Source organism: Mastigoproctus giganteus, chromosome 6 (assembly GCF_048544385.1).
Source record: "Mastigoproctus giganteus isolate SK-2022 chromosome 6, ASM4854438v1, whole genome shotgun sequence".
In the NCBI taxonomy this organism is placed as follows: Eukaryota; Metazoa; Arthropoda; class Arachnida; order Uropygi; family Thelyphonidae; genus Mastigoproctus; species Mastigoproctus giganteus.
The window spans coordinates 150,899,511-150,921,548 of NC_143580.1; the positions used below are offsets into that span (position 1 = coordinate 150,899,511).

General features: G+C 35.7%; 1 protein-coding gene across 1 annotated transcript in view; it reads left to right on the forward strand.

Annotated features, from left to right (window-relative positions):
- The window catches only part of LOC150084655 (legumain-like), a 145,289-nt gene that overhangs the window by 61,554 nt on the left and 61,697 nt on the right, over positions 1–22,038 (forward strand). The window contains exons 7-8 of the mRNA XM_090376533.1: positions 861–930; positions 16,698–16,816. Of these exons, the coding sequence (XP_090232659.1) occupies positions 861–930; positions 16,698–16,816 (189 nt within the window). The remainder of the gene's footprint in view (positions 1–860; positions 931–16,697; positions 16,817–22,038) is intronic.

Consider the following 22,038-nt stretch of genomic DNA (forward strand, 5'->3'; position numbering starts at 1 on the left):
TTTTTTTTTTTTTTTTTTTTTTGCAATCTCTCAGTGAAGAAATGAGGTCAAAAGCCAATACAGTAATGGTTTAAATAATCAGATGAATCTTCTACCTCCTGCAACAATGATATTTGAATGAACTAGTTATGATTCCTGAATGCTTTGGCTGAAAAAATACTGAAAACTTTATTTCTTCACCATGGCACTCTCAAATGGAGCAGAAGTTTGATCCCAGCAAAGTACAGAAATGGCCCCAGGACATCTGATATTCTCCATTTGGAATATGTTCCACTGTTTGAACTAAAGATAAAAAAAAAAAGACAATATTAGCTCCCTATAGCATAGGTAGCCATTAGTATGAATTGGGTCAGAATATTCTAACCGTCAAATTGAAACTTCAACCCTTACAGTCTATGTAGTTACCAATTTCGTGAAGCAAAATATCACCTCCAGTAGAACTTCACTTCCTTTAACATATCTATATATCTATATCCTTATTACATTTTAAGAATTTATTGCCAATAAATTTTCAGCTAAAATCGCAGCACAAAATTATGCCTTTACTATTTAAATGCCATAGGTTGTGTGAAACATAATCAAGTGCAAACTTCAAGTAATCAAAGCACCTGACAGTAATTCACACAACAGTCTTAAAAACTTTACTGCAAATCAGCAAAAAGCCAAGCTACAAACTATAGGGTCCTTCTGTATTAAGAATGGGAGTGTCTCCCATTCTTAGTACAGAATTAAAATTTTAAACATTAGAATTTTCTTGAAATTTAACTAATGCCTGCTGCTAAAATTAGCAAAATGTATTTAATGTATATTATTGAATAATATAGGAAATGTTAAGTGGTTGTCTTTTAACTGCTTTCTAGATGGTTCTGTATATTGAGGCCTGTGAATCAGGATCTATGTTTAGCAAGCTGTTGCCTTCAGATATTAATGGTGAGCTCTCAGAAATAATTAAACAATTCATAATGAAAGATGCAAAAGATATTTTTTATAATTAATGGATTTTATTAACTATTTAATTTTTCATGTTTTTGTGTTTTGGTGTTCTGATTTCCATAAGTTCAGAAACAGATTTTATCAATAACTCATTAATGAATTAAATAAATAAAAAGAATTGCACATATAGAAAAATAGACTAAACATAATTGGATAGAACAATTATACTTAAAGTTTTTGATCAAATAAAAGAAAACAGCTATTTAGTATGTTTTGCTAGTCTATCAACAATGTTTTCTCTGCCTTGAAATAAAGAAAAAAAAAACAGCGTGCATAAACATAGGCCTAAAATGTTTGTTTTCTGAGATACGGCCACTTGAATTTGGGTTTTTACAAGGAAAATTAGTAAAAGAAAAAATTTTCAGAATGAAAAGACTTTTAATCTAGGTGTTAAATATAAAAAAAAAAAAAAAGTTTATATTTAACTGTTTGTTATATGTATTTTGTGTGCTGAAATCAGCAGTGTTTTTTTTTTTTCTGGTGTCAGTATTTCTGTGGCATTTATTACATATTATATAAGTGTGTATTAATATTGTGATATTTAAAAACCCATAGTTAGTATTTATATAAAAGTTTTTTTTTTGTAGTTTGCAAAAAAAAAAAAAAAAAAAGCTATTAAATAAAGGTGTAAGTTATATCCAAATTCAATCTGCTATGTTTGTGGATATTATATAGGGCTGAAGTTGGTGAAGTGTAACTTCGTTGGTTGTACCAAGTTTGTAGTGCATTTTGGAATATTTTTGGGTGATCAAGACAAGTGTGCATTTCATTTTTGTTGTGGGCATTAGAGAGATGATTTTGCAGTAGTCTTAATTATATGCCTTTTGCTATACCTTGTATAAGGAGAGAATCCAGAAATCATCATGGTAACTTCTATTTTTTATGGTGAATATATCAAAATTTAGAAAGTCTTCAGGTTGAAAAGCTGTAGTGAATCCCAACATACCATCCTCTATTGTTCCAGTGTCACACAGTGAAGACCTGCCAATTCTCAATCCTCCCTCCAGAGAAGAGGTATCAGAATTGGATGATGATTTTGGTGAACAGGATAAGTGGATTGGTATTACCTCACTTGCCCTAATCACATTTATATTGTATATGTAACCGTATCCTATTTTTTCGGAGCGATAAAAATGGACTTCAAAAACATAATGAAAAAATAAACAAAAATAATATCAAAATAAAAATATAATAATAAAAAATTGTTTAGTTAATAAACAATTTATTTTTCTTTATGTATAAATGTTTTGATATCAAATAAATAAATATACAAGTTTAAAATACAAATACAAAGTATTAAAGTTTAAATTATACTAATAGTACTAATCATTTAGAAAGTAACCAACTGCTTGCACAAAAGTGTGTAAATCACAAAAGTTTGTAATTGTCCCCATTTTGTTTATCTGCTGTTAATTTCATTAATTTCTTATTAATGCCCTCATATTTACGGTTTTTATGAGGTGGAAGGTTTCCAATATTTATTAATCCTAGCATTCTCTTAAAGTTAGCTTGTTGTTTTTTTAAATGGGTAATTATCTTCCATATATTAACATGATGGTGACCTAAAGATTTATTTAAGGCATAATGCCATCCTTCCGCATGATCTATTGTCCAAGGACCAAATTTAGCATGATGATTCCACAATGATGGCGGAAAGTGAGTAGTGGGTCCAATCCAATTTGTTTTGAAGTATTTTATAAGCTCTTCAAACTTTTCATATGAAGGATGTTCTGTCGGTGGACATTCTCAATTGATTCATTCCCAAGCTTCCTCTAGTTCATCTAAAGAAACAAATTCCAATTTCACAATTAACTTCATTAACTTTCTGACAATTTGTTCCTCAACGTATGCCAGTTGTAATCCTAAATGTTGTACTTTCTGTCAAATTGCTTGACTGAAATGAAATGAACAGCCCTTTATATTAGCATCAGAAAATGTTTCTTCTATGGATATGATGACAGCACTTTCGTAATCAATTTGAAATTTTCTTGGTTGAAATGTTGTCCCAATTTGCAATGCTTTCTGTTGAATTAATTGGAACGTGTGATGTAAGTTGATTTTGACTTATCTGGAAGAAGAATATAAAAAAATGGAAACGTTTGGCCTTTATGCATGACATGAAGAGTTTACAGTTGGCAAAATAATTGAGGAACAACTTTAAATGTTCCATCCATGTAAATATCATTTCCTTTATTTTTGCAAAGAATCTGAAGGAACTGTGCAGTTCTGAAGCCAAGAACCGTTTTCCCCACCACCTTCAAATAGCAAAAATTCCTCATCTTTCAACTTATATTCATCCAGGATCACTTCTGATAATGAATCCAAAAGACAAGGACGAGATTTAGCAGAAGCTCTATGAAGCATTGATCCTACCGTTCTCATAGCTGGCCATAGCAGAAGCAATTTCTATATCTTCAGAATCTAGTGCTTTGTGTAATATTTCCCTATAAACTGTAGTAACCGTTGCTTCTGACTGTGTAAAGATTTTCTCCTTTATTTGTTCCACCACTTTGGGATGCAATTAGGGCAGATAACCATTATGGCAAGCGTTCATTAGGGCATATTCGATTATGGAACAAGTTACCAGTAGTGCTTCTGAGATTAGGGCAAGTGAGAATAAACCAAGTGGATTACACCAAGTCAGTTAAAGTAAAATGCCACATTTCCCTAAACAGCAAGCATTGGATGAATTAGAGAGGGATTTGGATCTCAAATCCAGTACAGAATCTTGATATCTTACTTAAAATATCAGATTTCTGTTATCTTCTTCAACATGAACATGAAGCATCTGTTAGATTAGATCAGATATGACCAGTATAAATGTAATGTCTGTGGAGTCTTCAAGAGGTTGGAGTTCCTTCTGGGTGGCAATATGGTTTCACCAAGTTTCATTGCTTTCTCTGCCTCTCAAATAGCTGGATACTAGATTTTTAATTTACATTTATGTTCCCTTATGTGTGTTGTCCAAAAAAGAGTAAGGGTTCCATCAGCATTTAGTTTACTCATTTCATTTAAATCCTATGAACACTTCAATCAGCTCTCCTTGCATAGCACTACAATTTGCAGCACTGGTCTGTCTTCATAGGAGTACTGTTTTGTATCCTTGACTAATCTTATTGCTCTTCTCTGGATCTGTTCCAACGGATCCTTCTTATAATGAGGCTTCAAGACTTTTATACAGTACTCAAGATGCAGCCCAAACATTGCTTTATACAATGGTATAGTTGTCTCTTTATTTGCTGAAATAACTATATATGACAGAACCCCCTTTTATCAGCCATCATAGCAGCTGATAAAATTATCCTCTTTTGTGAACAGGACATGCATGTGTGCATCTCCAATTTCTCATAATTCTAGCTGAAATTTTGCTTAACTCTTTTGCTGTATCTTTTAATAAAATTGGATAGATTCCATCAGCTCTAGGTAACTAACTTACTTTTGGCGTCAACAACTTCTTTTTCTTTATTCCTGGATTTCTCCATTTCTGAAAACTTCACGCATGAATGTAGATGATGATTTATTCAGTTTGTCAGCAACTGAAAAAGGATCATCAGTAGTTTTATGCATTTGTATCTAGTAGATCAATGTGAATCATCTCTTTCCTTCTAGTCTTGACATAAGCAAAGAATTCTTGGCTACTTTTCTTTGCATTCTTAGCCCTTCTTGTAACATTTACTTCAGCTAATGTAATCACCTCTCCCCCAAAGTTTGAATCTAGTTTTACTTATTGTGGGTTCCTTTGTACCCTGTTAAATTATAATCATCCCTGCCATCATCTCTGCTACTATTCTCATCAGTTGAGGTATTCAAGGTTTAAATCCATTTAGATTTAAACCTTGAGACTCTTAGTTGGTATAAAAAGCCTGGTAGCTTCTATGGTTCCATTCCTGAATGCTTGTCATTTTGAATTTGCAGTTATTAACATGGCACATTTTTATGGTGCATTAGCCTTAGATGCTAATGCGCCATAAAATCCTAAAACAAACAAACAAGCAGTTATTAACATGATTTTAATAACTGCAATTAATGACTACTGTCAAGGTTAATGGATTAAGATCATTACCGCATAGTGATTCCTATAGCTGGAGAATCTTAATGCACAAAGAGTCATTGATACTAATCAGTTAAACAGTATATTGCTTTCTCTTGTTGCTGTCAAGCATGCTAGTCTAGAAAACAGTCAACCAATAAATCCAGAAAGGTTCTACTGTGTGCATGACCAACCCACAGTTGTTCTCAATATCTAGAAAGTTAAAATCCCCCATTATGAAACATTCTGATTTGAGATAATTCTGTTTGAGACCTGATTTGAGATCATTCTGTGGAGAGCACAATGTATACAGGATGGACAGACAGGGCAGAAGGGGTAAGAGGGGTTACGTTCTTAGTTTAGAAGCATACTAAATCTAAGACACTGCATCCAATTGACATGGGTGACCAGTGCAGTGTGATATAAGCACTGGGAAAACAAAATTAAAGAGTAGGAGTGTGTTATAGGCCTAATGACTGTGAAGAGTATACCAAAAAGCTATACAGAGAAATAGTGGGCCAGTAAATCAGAATGTCTTATAATGGGGGATTTTGACTTTCCAGACATTGACTTGGAATTAATTTGTGGTTTGGTCACTCACACACTAGCAAGACTTTTGTAGATTTCTCAGATGACTGTTTTCTATAGCAGCATGTTAGAGAAACAAGAGGAAGCAATGCTCTTGATCTAGTTATCAGCAGCAATTCTTCAGGTAAAAGACACAAGAGAGGGCGCTGACTCTCTTTAAAAATTTCAGCTGTGAATTACAGTCTGAAAAAGCGATGTGTTTGTCTTTTTATTTACCTAATTGTTATTTTATATTGTACTTTATACGTAGTCTTATAGTTATTGTTACGCTTTTTATTTTTAATTTAGATAAAGAGGTTTTGTAGATTACTACTTAATATACGTAAAACCGTTATTTCATTTGAATCCTGCAGCCATTGTTTTTGTATAGAGTAGTAGGGAATTCAAATTTTTAATTGTGATAACTAGGCAGCTCTAACATATAATTATATAGCATAATACACATCACTGCATTTAGGATTCTATTAGATAGTGTAGTATTGACAGTTAATTAATTAAATTTATTGATATTATTAATTTAAAATATCATGCTCCAGACAAGAGCAGCAAAGCAATGGGCACAAAGTGGCAGGAGTGCTGTGACTTGGCAAAGAACTGAGGGGGGGGGGCAATTCTCCAACGCATCACAGCCTAAAAAAATGTGCAACTTGTGAAATGTTTGCCGAACTCTCTGGAACAGAACATGATCTAGCCAAGGAGGATGTCTGTGTGTGCCAGGTGCAGAGAGTGTCTAGAAATTAGGCATCAACTCAGCATTCTACTGGGCGGCTATGAAAGCTTGAGATGTAGGGTAGATACCCTCGAAGAAATTAATATGAGGGGCACGTCAAGCTCTCAGCTGCCCAACTCAGTGCCAGAACTCACTCCTGGGCATTAGGCAACACAGCGGCAATCTCCAAGGCAGAATGCGCTGGTCCCAAAGGAACTAGTTATTGTTGGAGATTCTATTGTCACGTAGACGGAATATATTGTGTAAAAAGGATAGATGGAACAGGACCAGGGTATGTCCGCCATGGGCAAAAGTTGATGACGTTGTAAAGCATATGTTATCTTTTAAAGGCACAAAAGGTGATATTGTTGTACACGTTGACACCAATGACATTAAGAGTAGATCTGCAGATTTACTTAACAAGTACAGGTCACTGTTGCAAAAAAGTCATGAATTAGGGTTAAATTTGAAAGTGTCTGCAATTCTGCAATGACTACATTGCATTCAGACATTTTTTAATTCTATGCAGTGGGACCAACTAGTGACCTTACTAACCGTAACTTCTAAATGGGAAGCATTCCGAGAAGTAATCGTTGAATCTGCTAGTCTTTTCATACCAACGAAGAAATGCTGTTCAAGGCTTTATGAACTATCCCTAGTTCATAAAGGGGGATCAAAAGGTGATATGAGTAATTACAAGCCTGTTAGCTTAACATCTGTTCCAGGGGAAAATAATGGAGCCATTGGTTAAAGAAGTAATGGAATAGATGTCAGATCAACTATTGAGACATGTGGCAGAGTAGAAGAGTGCATGGGATGCATATAAATTATCAGGTGATACACAGAAGCTGATGCTGTATATATAAATTAATCTGTAATCATGTTACAAAGGAGGTTAGACAGGCTAAGGAAGATTATAAGAATTCTCTTGCAAAAAATGCAAAGAAAAGCTGCAAAGAGTTCATACTAATATTAACAGTAGAAGGAAGGGGGTTGAATCACATTGTGCCACTTTTGATATCAATGGGTTAGCTGTTGATGACCCTGCTCAGGTTGCTGACAAATTGAATAGGTATTTTGCATCTACATTCACACATGACAAATTCTTTAGGAGAGGAGATGCAAGACGTTTATCAAACTCTGAACCTAAAAAAGGAACCTGGGGTAGATTGGATCTGTCCAATTATATTAAGGGTGGCAGCAAAGTAGGCATGCAGTATGCTCTCATAGCCATAACTATGAAAGCATTCTTGGGTTCTTGAGAGGTTGCTATGGGCTGGAGATGTACTATCCCTAGTTCATAAAGGGGGATCAAAAGGTGATATGAGTAATTACAAGCCTGTTAGCTTAACATCTGTTCCAAGGGAAAATAATGGAGCCATTGGTTAAAGAAGTAATGGAAATCATCTGGATAGGAATGCAATTATACTGCTGTTACAATATGGATTTGTTAAGGGGCAGTCTTGTTTAAACAGTCTGTTAGGTCACTATGATGCAGTGACCAAGGAACTGGATGCAAAAAATAATTTTGATATCATACTTGGATTTCAGGAATGCTTTTGATACTGTTACACATGAAAGGCTGGTGTACAACTGGAGTAATTTGGCTTTAAGGGCAAGTTACTTCTGTGGATAAAGGGATGATTAAGTGGAAGAAGACAGTGATTATCAATGGGCACTGCTCTTCATGGACTAATGTTATTAGTGGAGTCCACCATGGTATTTATTAATATTTATTTCAATATTTATCAATATTATAAATATTGATGAAGGTATATCAGGCTTAATATTTAACTTTGCAGTGATACAAAGATTGGCAGGGTGGTTAATGACAGTAATCAGGGTGAGCTACTGCAACAAGAGCTAGGAAAATTGGGTTGATGGGCTGAGAAATGGCAGTTCAAGCTTAACATTAAATGCAAGGTACTGCATATGGGTACCTTATAACCCCAGAGTAACTTATCAACTGTGTGGTACTACACTAAGGGTAGTAGAGAATGAAAAAGACCTGGAGTAATTGTGTAGTCAGACATGAAGTTTTCTGAGCAGTGCAGACATGCGGCCAGGACAGCTCAGGAGGTTTTGTGAATGATATACAGAAACCTTTCTAGCAGGGATAAGGAGGTGATTATCCCCTAGTATAAGGCCATGGTTAGGCTGCATCTTGAGTACTGTATCAGGTCTGGAGGCCTCACTTTAAGAGGGATGCTGGAATGAATAGGTGAAAAGAAGTGCAATCAGATTGGTGAAGGGTAGTAGTAGTAGTGGCATGTGATGCAAGAAAGCAAGTATGAGCTTATGCAGCATCAGCCAAAAAAAAAAAAATCACACCATTCCCTCCTAATGCCTGTCCAGTTCCTCCTTAAATTTATTTAACCTATGAACTTCCACGACAGATGGCAGTTTGTTCCAGCAATTAACCACCCCCTGGCTAAAGGCAAATTTCCACACATCTATTCTACATCTGTCTTTTCTTAATTTGAATTTATGTCTCCTTTGGTTCGTAATCTGAACAAGTGGGAGGATCCCATCAGGATTCAGCATGCTCAATCCATTCAAGGGTACAAAAGGAGCTCTAACCCTAACCTAGAAAGGCTTCAGTTCTAGAAGTTGCAGCATCTCGAGATCAGGCAGCTGCGTGGTGATCTGATTGAGGTGTTTAAAGCCTTGAATGGATTGAGTAAGCTGAATGTTGATGGCATTCTTCCTCCTGCTCAGACTACACACGAGGGAGCATAAATTTAAGTTTAGGAAGGATGGTTACATGATTGCAGAAGTTTGCCTTCGGCCAGTGAGTGGTTGATTGTTCGAACAGGCTGCCATTTATTGTTGTGAAAGTGGATAGTTTTAATAAATTCAAGGAAGAACTAAACAAATTCTTAGAGGGTATGGATGGGCGAAGTGCATAATTTTTGAATGTGAATAAAGTCTATGCTGGGGGTACCCTATGCCGCTCAGGCTGTCACCAAAAGTGAAACATCTAACTGCTGTCATATCTCCGAAACTAATAAACAATTTAGACTTATTTTGTCGGGTATATAATGCCGTCGATGAATATGCAAGAAAAAATTAGAAATTTTGATATTTAATATAAATTTTTATTGAAAAAACTAAAAAGTTCACATTTTGGTAATTTGCCTTTGTTCAGTAGGAAATGTAGTTTTTACATCTATAAATTGCTTTGATGTAGCTCTTATGGTTCCTGAGTAATAGTGATGCAAAGTTGAAAGAGTTGAAAAATTCAAGCATTTTCAAGTTTGTTTTCGCAATATCTTGAAAACTATAAATGTTAGACAAAAACAGTAAGGAACAAAATTGTTGCCCTTTGAGAGCTCTACAAGGATATATAACTAGATTTCAAATCAGGTTTTTAGTTTTCAAGAGTTGAACAACTTGTTAAAGTAACTACTTCGTTCAGTTACTTCGCATTTGTCGAGCAGTGCGATTGTGTTTCATTTAGTTAAGTTGTGACGATGCCGAAAGTTACATCAACTAAACGTGTTCAAAGATTTCAACAAATCTAACGTTGAAAAGTAAGCACCAAAGTCTGTGGCGAAATGCAAGGGAGAGAGTTGTAAGTGTAAATGCGAGCAAGATCAATTAGAGGCAGATGTCCGGCCATCAACATCGAAAAGAACAGTGCAAACATGCAACAATAAAAGTTACCACAAACTTTTATTGTTGATTGGAAAAGAAAATACCAAATAAAATAAAACTGATTTTATTAAGTTTAAATTGTATTTTTTCTTTTCAAGTGACGTTATTAATGGATCCACCTTTGGCTCTATGGAGCCAACGTGGTGTTTTTTTTTTTTTTTTTTTTTTTGGCTGATGCTATTTAAGCTTTCTTTCGTTGTTTGCCCTCACTGCCACTACTACTACTGTTTTTCTGTATGATTGTTCATAATAATCATTAGAGATATTAGTCCTATAACACACTCATACTCTGATTTTTGCTTACCCAATGCTTGTCACACCAAAATGAATTAATATTACACTGGTCACTCACATCAACTGGATGCTCTGTCTTAGAATCCATATTATCAAAGAGCTTCTTATCCAAGAACTCGCTATCCTGTTTGACTTTTCTGTACACATTTTATTCACCTTATTCAAATTCTGCATCCTTATGTTTGAGTGGCACTGTGTTTCTTGATATCCATACAGTGTGTGCATTCATCAAATTTCTTTTTTATATTCCTAGCATTAGTGTACAGGCATGTATGCTGCCCTACCATTTACAAAAAAAACCTAATAATGTGTATGTGTGCTAAGACTTGTAAACATCATACTTTTCAAGAAGCATCATCTCCATGTCTGGAAATTCTTTAGGGGAGGAGATCATATTTAAAATTGTATTGTAATTGTGTTTGAATTAGTTGGTAGGCTTGTTATTCAGAGGGGGTGCTTGAGCACCAATAGCAAGAGGAGTCCCTAAGGCAAGTTATGTAATCTCAAATCCAGAAACATTTGATTAAGCTCACCTTTTCAAAGTAAAAAAAAACACAAAAATAACTTAAAATAATTTTTGGCTCTTGAAATTAGTTCCTTTTCTTGGAGACTGTTCCTATATCTTGGTTATTGGGAATCTCCTGCAGATGCTGGGGGTTTTGGCAGTGATCACTGTTCATTGGTTTCTGGAGTTCTGATTCTTGATGGTTAGTGTGTGTGTGTGTTCGTGTTCTAGATGTTTTTGGGAAGGGGAACCGCTCTTGTTTTATCTTTGGTGGGGCTACTTTAGATGTATTTTTCTATAAGTTTCCTCCCTCCTGTAATATGCAATTCTTAAAATACTCTATATTGATGTGCTCCTCTTTTCTGTTAATGGCCTTTGAGCAGAGTCATTTAGAAAAAATGACTCCTCAAAGGCTTTCCTGTGATGTAAGAGTTCTGTAAACATACTTGGCTTACTTGAAATTTCAAAGTATTCCACGTTGTCAGGCTTGTCCACCTCCTCCCAAACTGCTCATCTTTGGCATGCTCTTGGAATTTTATATACGGTCTCCTATGAATGCGATTCCCAATGTATACTTCATTACACCTACACTCCCAGTGATAGATGAGGTCCCTTGGGTTATGTGTTGTTCCTATAGTTAGGTTGAATTTCTCTTTTAGGGAACTGATTCCTACAAAAAAAAAAAAAAAAAAAAAAAAAAAGGTAATGTTAAATTTCCTTTTGGACCATGGTTTTTCTTCCCCTCTGACAAGTATATATATATATAAGATAGTTATTGTGCTTCTGGGTTCTTTATGGGCAACATGTTTTCTGAATTGACAGATTGTCCTATAATCATGTAAAGGTGGATACCCTACCTTATATGTTAATAAGGTGGGGTATTCAATTTTCATTTGCTAGGGCTCTAAGTTCTTTTTTAAATTCCTATTTTTGATCGTTAATTACTTTATAATGGGAATTTTCCGTAAGTATTATTTATGGATTTTCTTAAGAATCATTTTAAGCAGGCTTTTTATTGTTCATGACTAATATGCTGTCTTACCATTAATATGTGGACACCTCTACAAAAAAGAAAACAGAAAGGAAACAATGCCAAAATGCCCCTTCACGTAACTGGTCCAGATAGGGAACTGCTGGGATACATGCTGGGAAGCATATTTCTTCAGAAGTTTCTTTCATTTTTTTCAGTCCCACTTTAATCCTCTTCTAATAATTTTCAGTGTAATTAGAATGGAATCCTGTTGTCAGTTTTATAAAATGAATGCTGTGATTAAGAGTTCTCACATTGGTAATTATTTTGCTCATTATCCCTGAATATATGCTGCCAATGGACATTATTACTGTTAGCAACGTCTTTTGATATAATCAGTATGAGACTTTCAGCATCACTCTTGGCAATTAATTGAATATAGTCCCTTTTCTTTCTTTCTTTCTTTCTTTCTTTTTCATGTGTTCCAGTAGTCTACTGTTACTTACCATTATGTCTACCCCCTGTGGTATTTTTTTTTCAAAACTAGAGGCTTATCAGTTTGTCCACATTTACCTGTTCTTCTGAGTTAAACCTGTTGCAGGTTCAACAGGAGCATATATCCATGAAGAACTGGTAATAGTCTGTTGCATTCAGAAGTTGGAATAGAAAATTTTAAGACTAAACAAATGCTTGTTAATAAAATAGTTTATTATTAATAATCAAGTATGCACAGTTATTACTGATGTCTGTGATGAGCCAGAGAGTCATTCTGTTCCAGCCTGGTTCCATTCTGAGTCCTGATTGCAGTGCAATTGTCAGTACTTAAGTTAAAGTTCTGGTGGTAAATGCAAGATCAACACACCAAAAGAAAGAAAGAAATGAATTTGGTTGGCGATATGTTGTAAAGCAGATATCGTCTTTTAAGGGCACAAAAGGTGATATTGTTGTACACATTGACACTAATAATATTAAGAGTAGGAGATCTGAGGATTTACTTAACAAGTACAGGGCAATGTTGAGAAAAAGTTGTGTTAGGGTTAAATTTTAAGGTGTTTGCAATTATACCTACACACGGAGGAATGATGAGAGCCCTGTCAGTCAATTTAGCCCTGGAGAGATTGTGCAAGGATCATTGGGTAGAATTTTTCTCAGTGTGGTCTGAGCTTTTTAACAGGAGGGACTGTTTCTACTGGGATGAGACACTTAAATAAAAAAGGTGCGAGAATATTTTCTGATGCTGTTCAAGGCAGTGTTAGGTTGGATGGAAGACATGTGCTAGCTTGGGGAGAAGGAATACACAGACTAATAGATTAACAATAGCGACAGCCAGAAGGAAAAGTGATTCTGGCACTGCTTCTATTGGAACATGTAGCAGACTTGGAAGCAAGGTACTAGGGATTTCAAGGTCTGCTGTGGAAGAAAAGGTCATCATGGAAGAAACAAAATACATGGGCTGTGTTAGTGTATCTGAGCAAGAACAGGTACATGCATACTTGCATGTACACCAGTGCTAGGAGCATAGTAAATAAATTGGTGAATTTGAAATGCAAATCAAGTCAAAGTTATCAAATGCAGACATTATGGGGATATCAGAGACGTGGTGTCATTTGGATATAAGGGATGCAGAATTTGAATATGGGGAGTACAATGTATACAGAAAGGGCTCGGTGTTGTTTGTCAAGTGACACTCTGCATTTGTATACTGTTGCAGTACAAATTCGGCATTTGTATACTGTTGCAGTACAAACTCTGTAAAGGCCAGAGACAGTGTAAGTTTTAGTTTTGGTCTGCATAGTGTAGTGTTCATCTGTTCTTCCAACCATTTAGCCGCAGGGGCCCCATAGTGGGACTCCACATTGCCAGGCCTTTGCCTTGTGGAGGCAGACTGTATGCAGTAGGAAGTATATAAAGTCTCTGGGGGGGGGGACCATGAACTGTGCCTGAGCTTGGCAGGGAAGGCCCTGGGGGGGGGAATTTTATTGGAAAGGGAACACTCTAGTAATAGTTCCAATGTTGGGGAAAAGGGTGCACTTTGATAATAGTTCAAGTGTTGGAGAAAAGGGGGTCAAGTTAAACTTGTTTCATGAGTCCCAGCAATTCCCGAAAACCCCAGCAACTGGTTTTTCGGACTGCTGCTCATTCCAATAGAAGCATTGCAAGAATCATTTCCACCTGTGCCTGCGGCTACTGTTAATCTGTTAGTCTGTGAATCCCCCCCCCCAATCTAGCAGTTTTCCAACCCACATATTACTCTTGACAGATTTCAATATTGAACTTATGCATTCTGACTGGGTAGGAAACATGTATAGAGGCAGTTTGGGGTGATATAAGCACTGAAAAAACAAAAATGTTAGTATGAGTGTGTTGTAGGCTGAATGACTGTGATGTGAATGACAATGAACAGTTGTACAGAGAAATAGAGTGGGCCATTAAATCAGAATATCTTATAATGGTGGTTTTAACTTTCCAAATATTGACTGGAATGTGTGGATTGGACACTTGCACATGAGCAAGACTTTTGTGGATTTATTGGATGACTGTTTTCTATAGCAGCATATTGGAGAGGCAATAAGAAAGAGCAATTGTCTTAATCTGATTATCAGCAGTGATTCTTCATGCAATAAGAATCTGTAGGTGAAACTAGGTGGTAGCAGTGATCACAGTGTATTGATGTGGGATTTACTTCAAGATGAAATTACCATCAAAGGTAAAGGGAAGGGATTTTTCTTTTGTAAAAGAGACTACAGTGTCTGAGACAGTTTTTAAATACTGAGTAAGGTAATCAAAACCTTAGCCATAATTAAAATCTATGCAGTGGGACCAAGTACTGTTGTTATTCTAAATGGGAAGCATTTAGGGAATTAATCATAGAAGCTACTATGCTTTTCATGCCAACTAAGAAATAGTCTTCACGGTATAAGCCTAAATAGAAGTCAGATGAACTGATGAAACTCATGGCAGGAAAGAAAAAGGTTTTTTTTTTTTTTTTTCAGGAAAACTTTGAATTTGTTGGAATTATAGTTCCATCAGCTTGTCTCCAAAACATCCTAAGTTAACTTCAAACTTGAATAGACTGATAAAATTTGATTGCGACTCACCAAACTACAACACGACTAATTCATTTAAGGACTATAGGCAGATTCATTTAAGAAAAATGTGTTTGCATAAAAATATTAATTGTGCTTTCTTTTAACTTTATAACTGATCATTAAACTTTTAAACTCAACATTGATTTGTTACCTTTCCCTATATGTAAAAGCTCCTTTGGTCTGTTCTGGGATTTTCTAGTTGATCTTATATACTGAATTTGGGATTATTATTATTATACAAGATTAGCAGCATAAAATGCCATTTCACAAACCATATTGTTGGAGTATTATTAATCTGGTTATTGCTGTTAACTGCTGTATCCACCATTATCATTAGATAACATATCATTATGTATCATTAGAAAAGTCTGATAAAACAAATTTATATCCTCATCAGTATCTCTCTCTATGTTAAAGTTTTTCTCCTAGTGATATTTTATTCGAGCCAATGGGAGAAGAGGGTGGAGCAATTACTTCACTACAAATGCACAGGTAAATAATTACATTGTTGTCTTTCGTTGAAAGATAACTGCCTCCATAAAAAAAGCGGCCTCCGTAGCCGAGTGGTTAGGAGCGGAGGTGCAGTAGCACACGCTCTTTGAGTAGACCGGGGTTCAAGCCCCTGACTGCTGAATACGGTCGATCTGCCAACCTGCACTGGACCATCGTGACAGATTATGGTCCATTTCCCTCAGCATGAATGCCTCCATAACGTTCACCAACCTCGTGCACGTGCTTCACTCTGTAATACATGACTACAAACGGCATCATTTGATGTTCCATTGTAATGTCAGCTGATGAAGGGACCTGATATAGTTTGTATATTTGTAAATAGTTTAATATTTTGTAAATATTTTAAATATTTGTATACTTTGTAAATATTTTAGTTCTGCTCTTTTGGATGCAACAATATTCCTCATGCATTGTAGAACCTGAAGCAAAAGGCCTTTTCCTAAGTAACCTATATAAACACAGGTAAATAATTATATAGTGATATTAATTCCACCTTGAGAATGCCGCATGGTGGGGTAGCCAATGGGAGAAGAGGGATGTGGGTCATATGGTACAAGTGGGTGGGGCAATTATGTCACTACAAATGCATAGGTAATTAATTACATAGGTCATTTCTTGATTAGATATCGATCATAGTGGCATAGTTTTTGGGTAAGTCACCACCAGGGGTTTTCCACATCTGCACCATCAGTGCTCTTGTGATGAATACAATTAAAGTGACATGAGCTGCTGACGTCCAGAAGCAAATAACAAAATAAAACAACTCATACAATTAGTCACTAGAGCCATCACTACACATCCTGTGCACTTCATCATAAATATCTTCATGACTCCACCAATATATTCACTAAGTCTTGCCAATCAAGGAGCCCACACAGGGAAATCCCATCACAGTAATGTCTAACAATCAAGGTCTAGTCACATTGGCAGGACTTGATGAATATAATACGGAAGAAAGCATAAATTTGATATAACCCCTTATTATGGGTGATATCAAATTTATATTCTCTTCAGTATTATTATTGTTGTTACATCCTGTAAAGCTGCATTATTTGTCTTAGCACATTAGAAACCAAACCAACCAAAACTGAATATGATCTGCAATTCCCATTTAAAAATTGTAATTATTAACAGTTTCATTTTTTGGATCTTTATTGTTAAAGAATTTTTAAAATTGTCAGTCATTAAAATCAAATTAATATGAAAAAATTTGAATAATTTTAAAATTATTTCAAAATGAATATAAATTTTTATTTAAAAGAGAATTGTTAAAAAAGATGATTTATTGTTGTTGTCACAATATTTCACACTGTTAGGAAATGTTTCAATGAATTACTTTTGATTTTCAGTATATGCTACAACTGCTGCAAATGCAATTGAATCCTCATATGCCTGTTACTATGATGATAAACGAGAAACATACCTTGGTGATGTTTATAGCGTTAATTGGATGGAAGATTCTGATAAGGTATTTTTAAATAGTGTGATTCAAGGCTTTTGCCTGATGATGTATAATCTTATTTGAAATTTAAGTTACCATATTTTCTTGAATACTCTACTGCACTTTTTTCCTAAAAAAAAAGTAGAACCAAAAGGTTCTACTTTTTTTAGGTGTGCAGCTTATTCACAAATTTAATCTGTGGCTTGAGCTTTCTCCTAATGCTTATGGTAAGACAAGTGAATAAAACATTGTGTTTTTATTAACTTCATTTTTATTCACCTGTCTGACCACAGTCTGAAAGAAGCATTTTCTGTATTACTGATATTTATTAAAATGTGATTTGGAATGTTGCACTGCACAAAAAGTTAGCCTCTCTCTTTTGTAAGTGAAAAGTTCTTGTTTTTTTGCACAATTTATTGAAATATGACAATGTGATTTTTGATGGAACTGAAATAGAGAGATAACAACATGAGTAAACAGTGGTTTTCTGCTCAGTATAAACGAAAGGTATTGGGCCACATTCATTTCTCACCTTCTCTTTATTCATGACAGAAATCACCTTGCCACTTTATTCACCTCAAAGTTCGGCACCCTTTACTAGTGAATAATATATTCTGCTAAACATGAGTACTAAAGGAACATGATTATGGTCTACTTTCATGTTAGTGAAAAACTGAATAATTCAAGAGGCAGAAAAAATTGGAAATCGTTCTGCTGTTACACATTTTTTGAAAATTTTTTTTCTTTTTTGTGTCTTAAAACCACACCCTTGAATAAGGTGGGGTGCCCATCATATTCAAGAGTATGGTGGGTAAGGTTGAATAGTTGGAAAAATATGCTATTGTGTCATTGTTTGCTCTAATAGTTTATTATTAATTTGATACTCTAATAAGATTAGTTGACCTTTTGTGCACCCGCAAACTGTGAAGCAGGAAATGGGATGGCAGTATGCTCTGCCATTATGCAGGGGATACTGCTAATGCAGTATATAACTTTTATCTGCAGTACCAGATAGAATTTCTGGTAAAAATGCAAAAGAATATCATCCTTCTGTATATTTTATCTAATAAATGCAGAAGATGACTTAAGTCAGGAGCACCCAACTTTCTTTTTTTTGCTGTGGGCCAAAAGAGATAAAATGCTGAAGGTTCGGAGGAGGTGTCAAATAGCCACTAAATTATGCATTTTCCAAAATAGGATTTTATTTATTTATTATTTTTTTTTTTGCCATTTTTATTTACAGTTTAGTTTTTTATATTTCTTAATTGAATATTAAGAAATATAAAAATTATAGAAATATAAAATTAAAATTTGAAATTGCTAAAAATGGTATGTGATGCATTAGTTTTAAACCTGGTGGGGGGGGCATAATATGTAGGGCTGCCTACATGGCCATGGGCTACATAATGTAAAGGAATAAATTGCGCTATCGGCCCATGGCCACAATTTGGTCCCATCTCACTTAAATAGTTATAGGATTTCTAACTAAATTTCACTGCACCATTTATTTTTTTATCTGTTGAAAACAAGCTAAGATAATATCATCGCTCCCAACCTGTGCAGTTTTTTCCTAAAATTTGTGTATATTTATTGTTAGAACTATTAACCTGGTTGATTGTGATTATTATTGGGATGCTGTTTTGGCTATATCAAACACGTACCAAATGCTGTTGGAAAGATATTTCTAAATAAAGTGAGTGACTCTCGTTCATTTCTGTCCCCTAGGCCGCCTTGAAATATCCATCTGCTATGCAGTTCTGTATTTAGAAACTTAGCTGTTTTTAGTTGAATTCCTCATTGATGGTGTGGAAAGCAACATCACTCCTGATGAACCCTGTGGATTAACACATTATTCAAGTCACCAGTTTGTTGTTCACAGTTGTGTTCATAAATTTGCCACCCCAATTTACAAAAATATTGTGTAAGCACAGCCACAGAGTAGTATGGTTGCCTTGGTCAGGTGAGCTGTTGTACAGGGTGATAGACAAAGATTTTTTTTTTGCTTTGCGTGTTATTCATTATTCTGTTGATCAATCCTAGGAAAGGAGGCTGTTGTACAGGATCCAGCTCCTGGTGGGAAAGAGCTGCAATTTTGCATGGACCCCCTATTGGGGTCAGACCCTTCACTGTACTTGGGGAGGGGGATGCTAATAAACCCTTTTATAAGTGCGAGCATATATGCATTTTTGTTGTTTTGTTTGTTATTTGGTTTTTAGGAGCATTAGCAACTAAGGCCATATTGCTCCGGGAATATGCGGTAGTCATTCCCTGACCTTTCCACATCCTCCGTATTTGGTGGTGACGGGCTCGAACCCCGGTCTAATAAAGAAGCGTGTGCTACGCGCTGCTGCTCCTTCCCACCTGGCTACGGAGGCGCCATTTTAGTTGTATGAAATGTAGTGTGTGTGTGTGTGTGTGTGTGTGTGTGTACATACAGATATATGTACTCTGCAAAGTACATACATATACATATATACGTTTCAAGGTTATTTAAATAATGTGTGCTGAAAAAAAAAAAAAAAGTTACTGCATTCAAATTCATAAGTCGATGAAACTAAATCACATGATATATAAATAGATACGGAGGATATTACCAATTGAAAAACAATGTAAGAGTACTTTTTTTCTATCATTTTTTTTTGATTCCTTTCCATTTTTTTTTTTAATCTGATTTGATTTTTTGACAGTAATTTCAATTTTACTCTAATGTTGGACAATCAAGTCAGAATAAGAACGCATCAATTTTAAATAAGTACAAATTGTTCATTTTTACAAAGGTTATCAAAATTTCACTATGAAACTTCACAGAGCTCACTGCCATTGAAACTCATTACATGTAGCCAAGGGTGTGCTGGAGAGCTTAGGCTTATATGAGCCCCTTTTTAAATTTTTGGCAATTATTATTAGACATATAGTGCAAGGAAGCCTGGGCTAATGCTGCACCAGCCAAAAAAAAAAATTCCTGAGTTACCCTGGGAGGGAGGGGGAGAGAGAGAGAGAGAGAGAGAGAGAGAGAGAGAGAGAGAGAGAGAGAGAGAGAGAGAGAGGAAGCAGAAAGGAATTACCAAGAAAGAGAAGAATGCTGATATCCAGCTCAGAACCCTGGGTTTGCCAAGCCCATACTCACCAGATGTGAGTCCCTGGGGTTATCTTGGGGCTCCCTTGTTAAAAAATAATCAGTTTGATAAAATTTCAGACTGTTTTAACTGGAGTGACCCTTAGCTGACCATTTACTGGGATGGCCCTTCTCAAGCAAGCCCCTTGTTAACCAATTGAATGCACACCCCTACCTTTGAAATATTCTCTACTTCAAGTGTTTTGTATAGCCATGTACTGAAGGAGGTACCTCTCTTTATCACAGATGTCAAGAAATGGGAGGATATCATTTTCCATTTCAAAGGTTGAGAGTTAAGTTGTGATTTATGTTGCTTATGTAGGAGTGGAGCATCTTCACAGTTTCTTACTGTGGTCCCAGATCAGGATATAATTGGCATACCTGATCCACAGGGTTATAGTATTCTAGGCCTCTATCTCCAGTTTGTCCATGAAGTGACAGTGGATTTTTCTTGTTTTTTTGAAGGTAAAATTCTCCTGAAAAATGGAAGTAGCTCTGGCTGTCTGTGCAAGTAATCAGAGATCCAAGATCTTTTGTTTAGAAATGAGTATAGGGTTTTTGTTTTTTGGATAAAATCTTGCTAGACTAGTTTGGTATCTGTGGTGGGGGACATTGGTCAGTGTTAATGTCAGAGCTCACAAACATGTCATGTACTGCACTGTTCTGTGTTGAGGCCTTTCTAACAAGAAGAAAGTTTTTGAGAGTGTAGCATGGTGGGGGGAGTAATAATTTTAGAAAAAAATATACTGACATTTGGTGTGGTGCCTGTTCCAAACATTACTTGTTGCTGATTGATAAGCAGGGTTTGTAAGTTTTTTTATATTCCTAAAAAAAATGGAGTTTGAAATTATTGGGTTTGATGGTTTTGCTTTATGAAGAGTCTATTTTTCCTGAGTGAAGAAGGGCTTTGATTTTCTTTTTAATTCAGTACTCCTAGTCCTTAGTGCAGGCAGCTTTTGATAGGCAGTGCCATCTTGGAAGAGGCCTGTAATCTTTGGGTGATAGTTTGCTTTGTAAAAAATGACTCCTCCCCCATTAATTTGTTTTGGAGATGTTGATGGAGAAGTCTGTCGTGAGACCCTTTAGGGATCCCTCCCCTCGCCTCTAAGAGGTGTTTGGATGTTGGCTTGAGTTTGCTGTTTTTCTTTTGATACTGTATTTATGATCTGATGTTATGAGTTATGATTTGATGTTGATGATGTATTTTTGAGGATAAGTTTACAGAGTTGACCGCCAGCACGGATGGGCCAACATAGTGCATTCATAACATAAGCTGGGATCATCATTTGAAGTTACTTTATACAGTGTGCCTCCTGAGCAGATAGCTCAAAGTCACATCAGATATATTTCTAAATGTTAAATCTTTAGACTATAAATTTTCAAAATGCATAAAGCCATTAGTAACAGTAAATAAATGAGGTAAAATTAACTCAGATGTTTATTTAAGCAGATGAGTTTGCCACTCAGCTTTGCAGCAGGGAATGACACCTCCTCATACCATCCAGTGCATTAAGTTACTTCCCCACCTATAAGGAGGTGGGTATATACAATAGCAATGCAGGGCAGGAAGGAATCAGTCACTCTTCCATTCTCAGAATTAATCTATCAACTTTCCAAAATCTGCATTAATTTGTCATTGATTTGTCTCCACTTTACACCACCCCAACTTCTGGGTATGACTGGATACCCAGTAGTTCCATATATTCTTCCTTACACAGTGTACCAGATCTGCACTGATCACCAGTAGATCTGTTGGCAGCAGATATATTGGTGATTACCCTGCACTATGTCTGCAGGTATTGTATGTCAAGCATAAGTTATGCTTAGAAGAGCAAACATCTGAGCAGCCAAATGATGTTTCTTAATAATGGCATTAGCTACCCTTACATACCAAGCCCCAGAGTCATATATCAGGGTAGGGACAAATAAATTCATATGGAAGATTGAGTGATCTACCTTTAATTTGGCACTTCACTCTGTCAACCCTCCAGAGCTTAGCATATAAGAGCTTAATTTTTTTTTTTTTTTTTTGATATAGTTAACATGCTCAGTAAAAAAAAGTCTCCCCTCCATGCACAACCCTAAGCATTCAACCTGTCTCACATATCTCAGGGAAATATCTCCATAGCATACT